Source organism: Gopherus evgoodei, chromosome 2 (genome assembly GCF_007399415.2).
Source record: "Gopherus evgoodei ecotype Sinaloan lineage chromosome 2, rGopEvg1_v1.p, whole genome shotgun sequence".
NCBI lineage: Eukaryota > Metazoa > Chordata > Testudines > Testudinidae > Gopherus > Gopherus evgoodei.
The window spans coordinates 259,171,451-259,189,310 of record NC_044323.1 but is presented as its reverse complement, the minus strand read 5'-3'; the positions used below and the strand labels follow the sequence as shown (position 1 = coordinate 259,189,310).

At 45.4% G+C, this 17,860-nt stretch overlaps 1 protein-coding gene across 1 annotated transcript; it reads left to right on the top strand.

Annotated features, from left to right (window-relative positions):
• Window positions 1–5,462: 5,462 nt before the first annotated feature.
• On the top strand, window positions 5,463–16,119 carry ZNF706 (zinc finger protein 706). Its single transcript, XM_030553600.1, has 4 exons — window positions 5,463–5,594; window positions 10,335–10,471; window positions 12,851–12,958; window positions 13,624–16,119. The coding sequence occupies exons 2-3, from the start codon at window positions 10,337–10,339 to the stop codon at window positions 12,944–12,946; spliced, it is 231 nt and encodes a 76-aa protein (XP_030409460.1). The 5' UTR covers window positions 5,463–5,594; window positions 10,335–10,336; the 3' UTR covers window positions 12,947–12,958; window positions 13,624–16,119.
• Window positions 16,120–17,860: the final 1,741 nt, after the last annotated feature.

Sequence of the window (17,860 nt, the reverse complement as noted above, 5' to 3'; positions counted from 1 at the left end):
GTTAAAGACAGGAACACTTCTTAAGCTACTTTCAGTGAAGCTTGCAGTTTGTGGGATGTGGGTCAGACCTTGGTCTGTGTTTGTGGCTGGCAGGGCTCTGGAGTCCTGAGCTGGCAGGGAAAGCAGGGGCAGAAGTAGTCTTGGCACATCAGTTGGCAGCTCCAAGGGGGTTTCTGTGATCCTACCCGTCACACATCTGTCAAAGGTTTCTGGAGAGGGCTGCCTTACTTCTTTCCCTCTGGTAGGACACTTTCCCATGCCAGTCAGCAATTATTTCAGGAGGCGCCATTGCAGCACACAGGCTAGCAGCATATGGAGCCAGTCTGTAGCCGGATGCGTGCAGGAGCTGTTCCTTTTCAGCCTGGGTTATCCTCATGAATGAGATATCAGCACAAATCACCACCACCTGTGAAGAATGGTGCCAGCATTCAGTACAACTACCCTATCTACTTGTACTGATGCCAGAGTACTACCCCTACTTTATTGTCCCGAATCACCTCTTCCCCGCCAAGCCAGACCCACCATGGCTGGGACTGCTACCAGGCTGTATGAATCCCAAGGGGAAGTAAGAATGTTGTGCTTGTAACATGTGCAGATCAAAGGGAGTGAATGCACTCACAGAAGTACCTCTGTCCATTGTTTCTTCAGCAGCTGCAAAAGTGACCTTGAGCAGAACCGGCTCTACTGTTTTTGCCGCCCCAAGCAGCGCACCGAATTGCCACCATTCATAGTGGGGGCAATCCCTGCGCCGTTAGGGCGGCACTTGCATTTCCGCAGCGGCAGCAATTTGGTAGCAGCTTCTGTCTTCAGCCGGAAGACAGAAGCTGTGCCGCCGTGCACAACTGAACATAGAAGCTGCCGCTGAATTGCTGCCGCCGCGAAAATGCACGTGCCGCCCTAATGGCACACAGACTGACCCCGCTGTCTGCGGTGGCAATTTGGCAAGCTACTTGGGGGCAAAAACACTGGGACTGCCGCCCCTTGCAGATTGCTGCCCCAAGCACCTGCTTGGAATACTGGTGCCTGGAGCCAGCCCTGACCTTAAGGATCTCTCCATCCACATCAGGGGAGTGGCACAGCCAGATAAAGAGGAGAAGGAGAAAGGACAAGGGAAGACATGTTCCAGGATGTTCTGCAAGCCTCTGGCACTTTGGATTGTGAGCAGAGAGCTTGGAGGGTCATGATCAATGACAAAATGCAGAAGGATAATGAGGATAGGAAAAACGAGCAGCAAGAGATGATAGCGCTGCTTAGGGAGCAAACAGACATGTTGCAGTCCCTGATCGAACATCAGACTGAATACATCCATGCTCACCTCTCCCTGCAGCCCATAAAGAACTGCATTCCAGGACCTCCCAAACTCTCCCCACGCACATTCCACATCTCTTCCGGGGCCACAGCAGTACCCCCAGCCACTCCACCTTGCGAGAGAGTATACAAAATGACAGACACACATATGCCCAGCTGTCAGAAACTACACTGGTATATGCATTTGAAAATTCCCTGTTCCTTCCGCTTTAAAGATAAACTTTATACATTCAGGTAAAACTATTTTAGCTTTGAATAGTAATATTTGCATGGCTGTGGAATAAAAATCTATTTTTGAAATATTAATCAATCTTTATTCGTCTCGTGTCCAACATATGGTGGCTGTGACCAACATTCAAAGATACTATAAACAGCAACAGTTGTATTTGCATTGTTATCTTAGAGCACAAACATTCATTACAAGGTTCGTAGCATGGTGCAAAAAACAATGCCTGGCACAGCATGCTACAGCAACACACATTACTGTGGCTCGTTGTAAAATGCTCCTTCAAAGCCTCCATGAGTTGAATAAGTCCCTGTTGAGCCCTTCTTATAGCCCGTATTTGGCTGCTCAAAATCAGACAAATGATCCACCTCCATGCTCCACTCCTGTAGAAACTTCTCCCCTTTTGCTACTCAGATATTATCAAGCCCGCAGCAGGAAACTATGACCATGGGGATATTTTCCTCACTGAGTTCTAATCTCTTGAGTATACAGTGAAAGAGGCCCTTCAAATGTCCAAAGGTACATTCAACTGTCATTCTGCATTGACTGAGCATGTTGCTGAAGTGCTCCTTGATGCTGTTGAGATGGCCTTATATAGCTTCATGAGCCACAGAAGTAAGGGGTAGGCAGGGTCTCCTAGGATCACTATTGGCATTTCAAACATTCCCAGTGGTAATCCTTTGGTCAGGAAAGAAAGTCCCTGCTTGCAGCTTTCTGTACAAGCTTGTGTTCCTAAAAATGTGTGAATCATGCATCCTCCCTGACCAGCCCACACTGATGTTGGTGAAATGACCCCAGTGCTCCACCAGTGCTTGCAGCATCATAGAAAAGTAGCCCTTTCTGTTAATTTACTCTGTGGCAAGGTGGTATGGTGCCAAGATACAGATACGTGTGCCATCTATCACCCACCTCAGTTTGGGAACCCCATTTCTGCAAAACCATCCACTATTTTCCGCACATTGCCCAGAATCACAGTCCTGCATAACAAGATGTGATTAATGGGCCTGCACACTTGCATCGCAACAGTGGATTTACCGACTCCAAATTGATTCCCAACTGATCGGCAGCAATCTGGTGTTGCCAGCTTGCACAATGCAATCACCAGTCTTTTCTCCATTGTGAGTGCAGCTCTTGTTTTGGTGTCATTGTGCCAGAGGGCTGGGGCGAGTTCTGCACACAGTCCTAGGAATGTGGCTTTGCGCATCCAAAAGTTTTGCAGCTGCTGCTCATCATCCTATACCAGCATAATGATGCGATTGTACCACTCACTACTTGTTTCTAAGGCCCAGAACCAGTGGTGTGCAGCTGCTCCATGAATGCCGACAGCAATCTTGAATTGTTTCTTTCCACAGCGCACAGCAAGACAGCCACCAAGGCATCATTATCAGACTCGCATCTCCTGAAATATTACAGGATTAGGCTCGTTGTGTTTGTTGCAATACTGAAGAGCAGTGTTGGCTCCACGCTTCTCAGAGAGATGATAGACATGCAGGCTAGTGGGGCTTTTGAAAAGTAGCGCAAAACGTAATAGAATGTCCATGGAATGATGGGATGGAGAAAACTGCATCATGGGATGCTGAACACATGTTCCCAGCCACCCCTGTGACATTGCAAACCCTTCCCAAAACACACCGTGCTAGATGGTGGTAAGATGCACAGTAGGATAATTGCCCATGGTGCCCTGCTCTCTGCATTGATGCAAGCACTGCTACTGTGGACACACACTGGCAACACAACGAGCGTTGTGTGGACATGCAACAGCAGTTTAATTACTGCAGTAGCTGTACAACAGCGAAACTTAAGTCAACTTAACTTTGTAATGTAGAGAAGGCCTAAGTGTCTGTACCTCTCCTGAAGTCAATGGAACTGTGCCCATTTGTATAAGTGAAGATTTAATCCATAGTATCACAGGATTGCCCCCCTATAAAAACTTCTTGGTAATGCAGCCTATTATTTCAGGTGTTCTAAATTTGCGATAAGAAGGACCTTTATATACATTTCCACAGATATTTACGGATAACATTGATCACTGACATCTCTTGCCTAAAATTTCATTAAGATTTTAACTGTGTGAAAAGTGCGTTGTTGACTGTATATATTTCTTGGATAAATTGATGCAGTGGACCAAGTTCTGTCTACTTACATTTAACATCTGAGGTCAGCTCTTGATCTCAGAAGCAGGACATCTACCCATTCTGAGATTGTGCACTGTTTCTTTCAATTGGTAGCAAGAAGGAGGGAATAGCAAAGTCCTAAGCAGGAGCTCAGTGTGGAATAGGAGAGCGAGACACAGTAACTAAAGATAACAACATTCCTTATTCTATTAATCTTCCTCATTCAAGGTTAAGGCTCATGTAGACAAGGTGAAAAGTGGTGTTGGAGTGCTATTGCATTCTAACTAGCATGTCTGCTGTGTGTGCTGTAGAGTCCAAACTAGGAATCTATAGACCTGGTGCTTTAAAAGGGACAGTTTCACAAAGTTAAACAGTTATGAGCCAGATCAATTGGGAAAATAATCGAGAAGGAAATTTAGGCTTTAACGCACCCACTTCACTTCCAGACTGCCACAAGAAGGTATCAGAGTGGGAGTTGGGGAGGATTGTACTCTGGCAGTTTGCTTGAACTAGCATGCTAAAAATAGCAGTGTGGCCACAGCAGCACGGCCAGTGGCTCAGGCTAACTGCCAGAATACAACCCCACTCAACCCCCTGGGCACATACCCCCAGCAACTCAGGCTAACTGTCCCACATCACCATACTGCTATTTTTAGGTGCTAGTTCAAACACAGCTAGCACATGTATTTCTAGCCATGTTGGGAATTACATCTCCCAGCTGCTGTGTAGAATGGCCATGTGCTAGCCTCTGCTGAAGTCCAACCAGAGTATGAGCCCACAGGGGACTCTAGTTGATAGTCCATGCTTCTGTATCTACACTACTATTGTCACCCATACTCACTAGATTGTACCTGAATTGGCTTTGCCTACCCATGCTACAGTGTCACCTTCCGTTGCAGTGTAGACATGCCCTGAGAATCACACACTCAGGAAGTGGTTTCATTTGCAATTGACTTACTCGTTTGGGTGGCACTGTTAGTGAGACAGACACTATGTGAAAGGGGCAGCTTTATTCTTGAGTCCCAATGTCTCTGTGCTTTAAGGTATCCCTCTATGCACCTGTCTCAGTTTAATGGCAGTGCACAATAGACCACAGCACAAGTGCCTTTCAGACCAGCACTAGTGGAGCTGCATTGGTGCTAAAGCAACAGTGAGAGATTTCCCTCAAATCCTCAATGTAGATGCAGTCAGTATGTCTGATGGGGAAATGAAGCTGCCTCTATTTAAAACGCTGCTAAGGCTGGTTTGAGTTCAACAATCTGCACATGTACAGCTGCCAAAGGGGATGGAGGATTTGGCAGCGCATCAGGCGCCTGTGGAGTGTGAACAGGCGGTCGAGTTAAGAGGGTTTCCATGCTCAGGGATTCCCCTTCTTGTGTCCCCATTCCCACCTCAGACTTTGTTGAGGGGATGGTTGAAGGTTTAGAGCCCGGGAACCTACCCCCGCCTCCGTCCCCACGTGACTCGGCAGAGGGCTCCCCCCTCTCTAACAGCCGAGGGGAGGCCATGCCCCCATTATCTCCATGAAAGCCCCAAGCCGAGGGGCGGGATTTTCAGGCCCACTCCTCGCACACTCGGCGCACGCGCAGGAAGCACGTTTCTCCCATCCCCGGCGGAGAGACGCAATGGGTGGAACCAGCAGAGGCAAATGACCCAGGTCCTCCCGGGAGTCGGAAGCTGCAGCATCCGGGCACTAGGGGGCGGTTCTCCGACTCCGCCCCTGTCCCTGAGGCGGCCCCAGTCCCTCCCCTGCGTTATGTAAGAGGGCGGCGCCGCCATTGGCCGGCGCGCGGAGGGGGAGGCAGCGCGGAGCGCATGCGCAGTTTGTGGGGGGTGCCGACTCCTCCATCCTCTTCTCGGGCAGGCGGCGGCCGCGGCTGCTGAGGGGCCGCACGGAGCCTTCTCCCCTCTGCTCGCTAGCGCCTGGGCCGGCCGGGCTCGTCCGGGTAAGCGGGGACCCCGCAGGGCGCCGCCGTAGGCGGGAGCCGGACCCTTCCCCCGGGTATGAGGGGAGAGGGGGCCCGCAGTCGGCGGGCGGGCGGGCCGCAAGCGCGCTGGCCCCGGCCCCGGCCCGGGCATCTCCTTGGGCCGCGGCCTGAGGTGAGGTCTGGGGTGTTCCCCGGTGCGGCCGGGCCGGGCTGGGCTGGGCCTTAGGGCCGGGGGGCCCGTGGCCTGTTGGGGGGGCGCTTCTCCCGGCAGAGGAAATCTGCATTCACGGTGGCTGGGCGGTGGCGAAACCTGCCCGTGGGGGCGGACTCCGCGCTCCCGGTCCCTGCCTGCCTGGGCCCCGGAGTCAGGGAGCGCGGCCGAGCGCAGCGTTGTCCCTGTGCCCCCGGCTCATCCATTGCTGTCCCGTCCGGGGCTGGGGGCGCCGCGCTCACAAGCCGCTTGGAGCCCTGCAGCCGCTGGCTTCTCCCCCGTCCTCCGGGGTCACCCAGAAGGGGTTGAAGTGCTTGTACTCCGCTCTCGGAGCCGGACTGAATTCTCGGTCTCAAACCAGGCGGCTGCTGTTGCTGCCTGAGGTTGGTTCTGCTTCATCACAGAGAGTTTGAGCCTAGGGCCCTGGGCGATCTTGCTGGAAACTAAAGTGAACACTTTTAACCTATTTGTAGAATCTGAAAGTATCAGAGGAAGCAACTGCTGCTCTCCAGTCTCAGGATATGAACATTCTGCTTCTAGTTTGACTTTCCGGTTTTGGTTACTTGCAATCCTTGTTGTTTTACAAGAAAACAATTTAGTATGAGGTGTATTGACGCCCACGGTATTGCAATCGAGTTGTGCTATTTAGCATTTGCGTCTTCTAACTTCACTGTGACTACTTTCATGTTAAACATTTTTAACAAGATTTTTAAAGTTCCTTTTATGTCCTGTCATGCAAGTCTGTATTAAATCAAGATTTTGGGCCAGTTTAAGTTCTTGAAGAGTTTTTTTTGTTTTTGTTTAAGAAAATCGGAAAGTCATAATATATTATTTTAACTCTGAAATGTGGAATTGGTTTAGTTGTGGCTGAATGTAATTGTTTTAAGCAAACTCTGAAAGTGACAGTACTGTAGTATTCCAGGAGAGTTAGAAATACTTATGTGCCAGTACATTTAATTCCAATATGCAGAATTTGACCATTATGTGTAATTTACAATATTTTAAACTAAAAGTCTGGCTGGGCCAAATCTGAAAGCCCAATATTTTCAAAGTAATGTTTTGGGTCTTTTTTGTTTTTTGTTTTTAGTTAACTGGGGGGAAACAACCCAGCTCCATACTTATGGGCAACCTCAATATAATAAGCCAGCATGCTTGTCTAGTGGCCTTTTTAGCAAACTAATATCAAGACACTAAATAAAACACATTGTAACACTCTTTAATTGAGGTGCAACTATGCTCAGTTATTTCTCCTGACATTACTAAAACCCCCTCTGTTTTCCACATCTGGATATTTTTGTTTTAAAGAGAATTTTAGTCTCTCCATATGTTTTAAAACAATCGTGACACTAATGTAGAGCAGCCTTTAATAGAAGACTTCATTCATCTAAATTAACTAGGAAATGTAAAGATTTTTACAGTTAACTGAAGGTTTAATCTCCCTTGCTTTTGAAACAGGAAGTGTGCATTCTTCTGTGTACGCTACATAGACAGTCTGAGGCCCTTGCTGGGATTACTCCTGAGGGAATTCTGCACTAAAACATTTGAAAATTCTCACAATATTTTAAAATTCTTCAAATTTTATTTGTCAGTAAATGTGGAGGTACCAGCACGGCAGTAGGGGGGGTAGGCCACTGACTGCATGGAGGTGGGAGATGACTCTTCACTTGGCAGTGAGGCTGCAGCCCAACTCTGACACAGTGCAAGGGCTGGGTCTGTCCCAGAAAAACCCTTGGGCCCTGCCCCTCCGCACCAGGTATGGGCAGGCAGGCTCAGTCTGGTAGGTTCCAAGTGTGGAGGGACTTGATCTGGGGTGAGAAGGTTCTGGGTGGGGCAATCTGCATGTGAGCCACTCACTGGATGTGGGATGTGTGTGCAGGGGTGACTGGATTCACAGGGGCTCGTTGGGCAGCGGGGGTTCCGGGTGCAGGGACAATGGGACTCAGCAGTGGGGTCCTGTTGAAGGTAGCAGGGGATCAGCAGGAGGGGGTCTTGGGGCTGGGTAAGATGGAGGTCTGGGTGAAGGAGGGGATGGTCTGGGTGTAGGGGGTGTGAGGCTCATTGGGGTGGGGGGTTGAGTGCAGTGCGTGAGGCTCAGCAGGGGTTGGTCTAGGGGTAGGGGTCCAAGTGTAAGGAGATGGGGTTTGGTGGGGGTCTGCTTGCAGGGGGTCTCTGGATACAGGGGATAAGGCTCAGTGAGGTGGGGGGTTGGATGTGGGGATATCAAAGAAGGATTGGGGTGCAACGGGTGAGGCTCGGTGGGGAGGACTGGGTGGGGCAGGGCTCTATGGGTGGTCCAGGTGCAGGAGCAGGTGAGGTTCACTGCGAGGTGGTCTGGATGCTGAGGAGGTGGGGCTCAGCGGGGGGAAACCTTAGGGGGTAGGACATGGGGGAGGGGGGTCCGGTGCCAGAGGTTGTGGGTGTGTGGGAGGATGCAGGGGGTGAGGCACAGGGGGAGTGTGGGTCTGGGTACAGGGGTCTGGATGCATTAGGGGTTTGGCAGATGGGCAAGCAGGGGAAAGGCAGTGTGGAGTCTCCTGCAGCCATAGGGAGGTTTCTGAGGGTGGGTCTGGCCTGGGCCCAGCCACTCCTTGCAGGGAAAAGAAGAAATCCAGTCCTTGCCCAGTCAGGATTAGCAGCTGAGCCTGGCGTAGGGAAAGAGCCACTGGCCAGGGCATCCCTAGCTCTCTTCTCCCCGCCTATCCCCCCCCCACCCACACACTGTGGTGATTTACTTCACTGCTGGCTGCTCTGGGCACCCAAAATGACACACCCACAGAATCACAGATTATTAGGGTTGGAAGGGACCTCAGGACCACCATTCTGGGGGATGGGTGCATGACTGCTTTTGTGGCTTCCCTGTCAAAATCTTTTTTTCTGTAAGGAAGCAAAGAAATCTGCAGGGGGCCATGAATTCTGTGTGCGCGCACTGGCACCGAATTCCCCCAGGAGTATAGCATGTATCAGTGTAATGACAGTTTCAGTTGAAACCATTAATAGTGATATTGTGACAGGTCTTTCTAACATCCTGAAAACTCATTACTAATGTAGTGTTTGTTTATTTAATGCAATGAAATCACTATAGCTTTTCTTTAAATAGTTTTGGTTCAGAAATAGTTAAAACTAGTTCCTTAGATTCTTTTAAACAAAAATCTATTTCATGGAAGTTATTGAACGTAAGAAATCTCTTGCATTTCTGCATCTTCTTTCTAAGAAAACCTGCATGGAATTTTCACTTCATGCTTTTTTCCTCACCTTCTGACTTCATAATCCTTTTTTACTGTTGGTAGCTATAGAATTACATGGACTGTAAAAACTTTAGGGCAGAGACTGTCTTTTTATATTCATGTAGTGATTAGCACTGTGGGACTGGGTTTCCAGGTACTTCTGCAATACAAATAAACATCAGATTTTAAAAAAAATACTTCAGATGAGGAATTAGCAAGTAAAGTAGAAATTTGGATGCAAGTTTTCCATGAAATATCAGCTCCACTATATTGACTGTCCATTTATCCTATTCCCATATCCCAGACATCTTTCCCTGATGGTGGATGACTTCAGTCCCTGAGGGCAGCTCGTATCTCCTCCTCTTGTCATTCTATACCAGGGGTAGGCAACTGATGGCACATGTGCTGAAGGCCGCACGCAAGCTGATTTTCAGTGGCACTCGAACTGCCTGGGTCCTGGCCACCGGTCCAGGGGACTCTGCATTTTAATTTACTTTTAAATGAAGCTGCTTAAACATTTTAAAAGCCTTTATTTACTTTACATACAACAATAGTTTAGTTTATATATTATAGACTTAGAGAACGAGACCTTCTAAAAACATTAAAATGTATTACTAGCACATGAAACCTTAAATTAGAGTGAATAAATGAAGACTCGGCACACCACTTCTGAAAGGTTGTTGACCCCTGTTCTATACGTAGTAGTGGCTTTTGATGGAGGCAGCTAGCCTGGCTCCGTTGGACCTGATTTTATAGTCCTGTGCTCCAGCTTGCATTAGGGAGAGGCAGCACCATGTTACTTTGCTTTATTCAGACCCCTAGCAAGTGCTCCATAGAAACCAGTGATCCATGGACAACAGTTCAGTAATCACTGTCTTGACACCTATGGCCCAATTCAGGCTTCATCTGGAAATGTTTAGGGCTTTATTGCTTAGAAAATCAACTGATTAAATCAAAGTGAGATCTTTAAACCTGATTTTTTTTACCTGGGCGGGAATTAGAAAATAAGTGCATATAAAGGGAAACAAATTGGTTTTACTGTTTATTCACTGAAAATACCTCTCTAAAAGATGGGCTTTGAAGTCTCATTTAGGAGGAAGCTTTAGAATGGAACCTACTAACCACTTTTCGTATAAAAAAAGTACTTGGAGTACAGTGTACTTGCACAAGGAACTTGAACAGAGGTGTCCATGTGTCTGCCTCATGTGAATTGAGTAGGCCATATGGAGAGAGCATATGACTCTTTGCTCATAAGGATACCTTCTGAGTCGGTAGCCAAAACAGTCTTTCTCACTTAGACTAAACATCCTTCTTTGTTTGTAGATATGGCTCGTGGACAGCAGAAGATTCAGTCGCAGCAGAAAAATGCCAAAAAACAAGCTGGACAGAAAAAGAAACAAGGACATGATCAGAAGGCTGCAGCCAAGGCTGCCTTAATATATACCTGCACTGTTTGTAGGGTAAGGGGGAGCAGAAGACAAAGCATTACAGTGGGCAACTCTTCCAGTCTAGAGTAGGACTTTTATAGGAAGAAGTTGTGGAAACCACAAAATAAATATTTCTGTGGTAACACACCTCTATGCAGATAACGCGGGTTCACGTATAATACTGTAAAGCTCTGACATGCTGCTCTGAGCAGCGTGTTAAGGGTGCCGGGGCCAAGGGGTTTAATAAGGGGCATAGGGCCTCAGGGGTGGTCAGGGGCTCACCCCCCAGGGTCTGGGGGGCAGGAGCTGTGGGAGGGCACTTTTGGGGGCCCCGCAGTCCCAGAGTAGCCCAGGCAATTAGCAGGGGACTGGGAGCAGCCTGCTCTGCTTTCCTTACTCTGGCCCCAGCTGTGTTGCGTGGGGGAAGGGATTCCCCCCTGCACTCACCAGCAGCGGCGGAAATGGAGCAGCCCAGCCCCAGCCCGCTCCACTCCTCCAGCTCCCAGCCACAGCGCTCCGCTTCCCACCGCAGGTGAGTACAAGGGCTTCCTTTCCCAACCTCCTCGCACTCACCTGTGGCAGTAAGCGGAGCACCACAGCTGGGAGGTGGCAGAGTGGAGCAGGCTGGGGGCCACATCGCTTCGCTTCCCACTGCCGGTGAGTGCGGAGGACGTCCTTTCCCCAACTTTCCCGTACTCACTGGTGGCAGGAAGCGGAGCAGCTCAGCCCCAGCCAGCTCCACTCTGCCATCTCCCAGCCATGGTGCTCCACTTCTCGCCGCAGGTGAGTGCAGGACCTTTCTCCAGCTGCCCCCCAGCGACATGGCTGGGGCCGGGCCAAGCAAAGCAAAGCATGCTGGTGCCACGTCGCTCCGCTTCCTGTTGCATGTGAGTGCGGGGGGAGGGGAGGAGCATCCTTTCCCCAACGGCGGGAAGCAGAGCGCCGCGGCTGGTGGAGTGGACGGGCCAGGCTGCTCTGCTTCCTGCCGCTGCTGGTGAATGCGTGTTGGGTGGGGTAGGGGAAGAGGGTGGATAGGAGTTGGAGCAGACAGCGAGGTTGGGGGTGGTCCTAGGGATGATTAGGGATGGGGGTCTCTGGAGGGCGTGGTCAGGGAACAAGGAATGGGTGGGGCAAAGCAAGTTTGATATAACGTGGTCTCACCTAGAATGCAGTGAGATTTTTTTTGTCTCCTGAGGACTGTTATATCGGGGTAGAGGTGTAGTGGGTTAACTGGCTAGTTGCTCCAGGCATATCTGTGGTTTATGTGCATATAAAATGAAACCCTATTACTTTGGGCTGTATAAGCTTAGCTACATAGATAGCTTCCTGTGATTACATGTAAAAGATCAGCACCTTGTAGACCAGTGGTTCCAGACTGCTTAATTGCAAGTTCTCATGTTTGCAGTTGGTAATCAGTATAAGGCTTCTCTAGAGGTCTGAGACCACTTTTCTGCTGTGTATTTTACTTCATCTTTAAATGAAAAGATGCTCCTGACTCGCCATCATTGATGGCTGATACTGTTGAGCATGATGCTAAGAGCTGTAGTCAGGGTTTAATAAATAGTTATGTGTGTCTGCCAGAGTAATTGTCTTGACAAGAGAACAGAAATTTAAACACCTAATCAGATTCTGACTTTCTTCCTGACTGACTCTCCTGAATCCTGCCTTTCCTCTTGTAGAGTGCATTCATTTAAAGGACCAGTCTTAGAACAGACCTGTCACTTGTAATAAACTGCAATGGAAAGCTTCACAATGGAGGACTGCTCACTCAGATGCATGCACCTCCATTCTTTTCTGCAAAATATGCCAGCTTTCCTACTAATGCAATCAGAAGCTGCAGTCTACACATTTCTAGAAAGAATGGGTTAAGAGACTACAAACAGCTCTTTGGGTCTCAGTGTACCAGTGAAGCCATAAAAAATGAATTGGCCTCATAGTTCCATACAAGATAGATATTTATCCTTTGGCTGAGTTTTGAAGGGAGTAGGCTTCTCACATAATTTATTTGTAAAATCCTAGATTGAATAAACTTGATGTCTGCAAGGAGGTTTCTAATAAAAATGAGCACACATCTTTCAGTGCATTCTTGACAGGTGGCATAAAACAAGTATGTGATAATGATATGCTGAAAACAAGAGTTAAAAATCAGGATTGTAGTTAATATAGAGCCAGAGATTCTCTAAAACTAGCATAGTAATGCACAATAGCATCTTGATAGCCTGTCTGCTGGAAGTACTATGGCACTAAGATTGGTAATTATATACATGTGTTGCATTCATAAATGAGACAAGTCAAGCCCTGTGTTGACCTTGGTGAAGAAAATTAAAGTTTGAAATGGGGAGAACAGTGCAGTGTAAAGATTTTACCTAACACTCTTCTGCCATGCATAAAGATGAATTTTTTTTTAATCAGACACAAATGCCGGACCCCAAGACCTTCAAACAGCACTTTGAGAGCAAGCATCCTAAGACTCCACTTCCTCCAGAATTGGCTGATGTTCAGGCATAAAGTTGTTTACAGGTCATTTACATATGCTTTTTTAAAACTAAATCTGAGTTGTACTGTTTATCATCATAGTGAATTAGCCTTGCTCACTGGCTATCTGAGAATTATTTCATTTTCTCCGAAGTTAAAGTTAGCTTGAAACTAAAAACACATCCTCAGATCACTAGTAATGATGAAGTTGCTTCTCACACTTACTGCAGCAGCAGGAGGCCTGGTCCTTGATTGGACCACTGATACTAACTTAAAGGAAAAATTATAATGCTCGGTTAGAGGCTTGCCCATGGGGTTGATACAAACTAATGAATGTGAAGTATTCAGGTGTTTAGATCAGAAGCATAAATTATTATGAATACTTTTTTCAAAGGATACTTCATTAAGTCTTGTATGGCAAGAAGGAAATAAAGTTAGAGCTGTTGAGCACATGACCAAATGTTTAGGCTTTGTTACACAACATAAAAAAAAATACTGTTTGGCTTGGGTAGAGAAAGTATTTATGTAGATACTAATCTTTTGAGAATATATGCAGGGTAGCTAAACCATTGCCCCAAAAAAACCTATAATCAAACAGCCTTTGGTTCATAATTAGTTCAGTATCACTTCTCATTGATTGGATGCTAAACGGTAGTTAGAGCAGTGTTGTGCAACAGTTCAGTTTAACTGAATTCTTGTTTTTTTTATAGGTGAATTCATGGCACCTATTGACTCATCTACAGTCAGACCTTACATAACAAATCTGCATCTGCTTTTCTAACAAACTGTTGATCAGCAAAAATGAAGGGGTTACAGAAACATTCATATTTTTATGCTGTTCCCTCTTGAGCTTCATGCAAAGACGATTCTGTGTAAATGTACAGTTGTGCCCTATTTGGAAATCCTGAAAACCAGTCCATACTTGTTATAAACATTTTTTACAATTGTAATTATACTGATGTTCATATTGTGTAAAATAACTCATTTAATAAAGTAGTATTTTGATTTTTACAATATCACAGGTTAAATGCTTGTAGAAGTTCTATTTCAACTTTCCACATTATTTGCCTTATAAAATCCTAATAAGGACAAAGTGGAATTCTCTCCATCCTGCCAGAAACATGAGCAGTTTCATTCCACTGAAAGTAATGTGCATTACAATAAGCTGAACTGAAGCTAACCTAAGAGGGGAAACTGCTTATGTTTACCTTCCAATGTTCTGCCTGCTTGAGCTCGGTTACTAAAATTTAATTTCTTGACTCTCGAGATATAGCCAACTTAGAAGCTGCATAAGAATCATGGGACTTCCTCTTTTTTTTGTTCTGTTTATTAGGGAAGGTGGGTACTACAAGCCATTTAAAACAGGTCTCCTTTGCTGTAACAGAGCTTGTTCCTTCTATTCATGCACTGGCAAGACTCTTGTTAGACAAGTGAACCTTAATGTTTAGTAAATGGCTGGCAGAGCTGAGACACAATAGAATTTAACATTTCTGGACATGCTTATCTGAATAATGTTCACAAATGCTATATCAACTTAAAGTAACTCTGCTCTTCATTGTAAAATTCAGTTGGAAAGATTGTAAATGCACATGAGCAGTGAACCACGCGTTTCACCCCCTGCCCTCCAAAATCTCTGGCTATCTTAGTCACAGTTTTTTTCAAGAAGCGTGCAAAGTAATCAAACTCCTAATGATCTACTTATTTGACAATGAACTTTAAAATAAGCCTGTTGGAAAGCACACAAGCCAAATGATTGACTAGCTACATCACTTCCAGTTAAACTTAAATCAGTCCTGACTTACCAACATTACCAGGGAAAATTTTAAGCTTTACCTGAAACCATTAGATGAGAGCACTTGAGGACAGATTTAACCTTCATAACATGTATCATGGTCTTGATTATAATCTCAGAGTACAAAAGTGTGGGGGGGGGGGGATCTAAAACTGGTGTATTTGAATTGTGCTGGAAGGTCTGCGATATACAGTAGTAGCCATCCTAAATATATTTGAGGTGGTACTGCCAAAGAACAGACCTTCTGAAATTGGTCAGACAGAGGGGAAATGCTGTGAATTGCTGAGACACTGGTTACAGCAAACTGCAGCCACAATAACTAATCTCTTATTTCTGACAGACCAAGTAACCTTGGTACATGTTGAATACATTCTTTGATTTAATGAAATTCATGTGAAATAAGTGGTATTTTGGTGTATCAAGTCAAATACAGCCTCTTTCTATGTCCACTTTCCCTTTTAATGAATTACTTGTCAGGCTAGCCTCCCACCCTCCTTACTGTGAGGTTAAGTTGTATCTCTCTGTAAATGTTCACTTTGGCCTAAAGTTTCATTGTAATATACCCACTCTGACATAATCTGTATATCACTGAACTTTTATAGGTGCCCTGTTTATCTGCTAAAAATAATCCAGTACTGCACTAGTACTGATATTAGAATGTAGCCCTTCATTTTTTCTTAATGTTAGAAGCTAATTCAATAACTTCATTCTGACAGCCTGACTCCAACAAGACAAGAAATTTGCCTTTCAACTTGTTGCTGAGGGGTACCTAAATGTTCTCATATTGTAATTTCATCAAAAAATAAGATGAGTATACCCTGAACAAAATGTTCTTTACATTGATTGATTGATATTTGGTAGTCTGGTTTTTCTCAGGAGAAGGTTCTGGGATGCATCCTTACCCCCAAAAAAGCCCTAAGCTGAAAGACATGTTTTTGTTGCTTTAATTTACAGATTGTGTAGCAAACGTAGTTAATGAACAAATAAGGTGGCTGGAAAGCGACGACATACTGGTAGGACAAATTAAACTACTTAAGAATTTTGTTGTATTTTGAAAACTGTATAACTACATAACCATCAGTTGATACTGGTAAAGGCCAGGGTGATCTTCAGTTTTTACACTAATAAACTCCCTATTTACAGCTGTTGCAATCTGAAATACTGTAACATTTTCTCATAAATTGAACCCAAAAGTATGGGGAGAATGCAGGACTAGTGGGGGAATTATCCTCATTTAGTATTGTCTGCAAATACTCGATGTATGGATTTAAAGAGGTGTGTGTGTGTGTGGGATAAGGAATAGGGGAGTTTCGTCTCCTCACATCTAACTTTGTGGATGGCACCCTGTTAATTCTGGCTAAAAAGACACAATTGTGCATTGTACTGTGTCTGATTAAAGAGCAAGTTAAAAAACCTAAAGTGTAAAATGTGATATTTCCTGCCTGTTAAAAGCAAGTGTTCCTGTATCTTTATTAAATTAATTTATGCTGGTACTAAATCTTGAAGCTATCCAGCTACAAAAAGTAGCTGTGGCAGGGCAAACTTCCCACCTTCATCCTGCAAGGCTGGCTGACTTCTATGCAGGGACTGCTTTCTCCCTTTTAGAGGCCTACCACTGAGGATGTGGAAGAATCTCTCTGCAGCAAAAAAAAAATCAAGGACAGTTCATATGTAACCTTAACAAAGCAGTATTTGTGTGTTGTGCAATGTTCTGGCAATCTCTTTGGAGACTTCCCCATCTCTTGCTTCTCCTGTGAAGCAGAGTGCTCTTCATTGCAAGATTGACCAAGAGCGTTAGTTATGTTTGAAAGTTACATAGTGATGAAGATCTGGGTTCCTCCAAATTTTACTTTTGTTGAAACAATACAATATCACTAAATTATGTAATAAATAGAATTTACAAATCTTATTTAAACATGTCAAGTTCTAATGCAGATCTAAAAAATGTAGCATAGTGAAGATTGACAAGTTGCGATGTGTTTATCAATTCAACATCAAAGCATAGTAAAGGTTTGAATGCTTACACCATTTAAATCAGAAAGTTCTGTCCAGCACGCTGACTACTTTCTTAAAGAATACGGAGTAAAGGGTCAACTTGCTTTATGTCTACTCAGTTCACTACTGCAAAGTGTTTTTGTACTAGAGCCCCCTGGCTAGTTAACCCCTGCCTCAAAGGTTCTACATGGGTACTCAAAATGGGGCTTGTGATCCTTCAGGGGGTCACAAGGTTATTATATGGGGGGTTGTGAGTGGTCAACCTCCACCCCAAGCCCTGCTTTGCCTTCAGCATATATAATAGTGTTAAATATATTAAAAAGGTATTTTTAATTTATTGGGGGGTGGGGAGGCTGTCACACTCAGAGGCTTGCTTCATGAAAGGGGTCCCCATTAAAAAAGTTCGAGAGCCACTGCTTTAAGGCATTTTTGCAATGGCTGTACCTTCAGCCAAGTGTTGTAGGCTTCTCATTCTGGGTTTACACATTTGGTGTAATTATTATATATTCAACGGTATCTCCAGAGAGGTCCCATCATTCAAAAAGGATATTAAAGGCCCTGTCTATGCTGTGGCTGAAGTTTTGCTAGCAACAACTGTTTTAAAATGATCTGGATATGTCTGTCTGCATTCATAGAGAGCAGTGGGGTTTCTGTTTTTTAAAAAACCTTGGTGCCCAAAATCATGTTTTAAAACTTTTCCATAGGGTTTCAAGCTTTTAAAAGTTATTAGTGATTTTTTTGGATGCTTCGATTTTATGGGGTCAAACCTGCGACAACTTAATTTGAGGTCTGATTTTCAAAAGTGTTCTCTAAAAATAAACCTTTCCTTAAAGACATTTCAAAATCACTAGTCCATGAAAAACTTGGCTAGTGTGTAAAAGCAGCAAAGAATCCTGTGGCACCTTATAGACTAACAGACATTTTGGAGCATGAGCTTTCGTAGGTGAATGCATCTGAGGAAGTGGGTATTGACCCACGAAAGCTCATGCTCCAAAACGTCAGTTAGTCTATAAGGTGCCATGGGATTCTTTGCTGCTTTTACAGATCCAGACTAACATGGCTATCCCTCTGATACTTGGCTAGTGTGAACATGGCTGAAGTGTCTTCCATGTGCTTAGCTGCCAGTGGTGAGCATGTAAATTATCACAAGAATTTTGCTT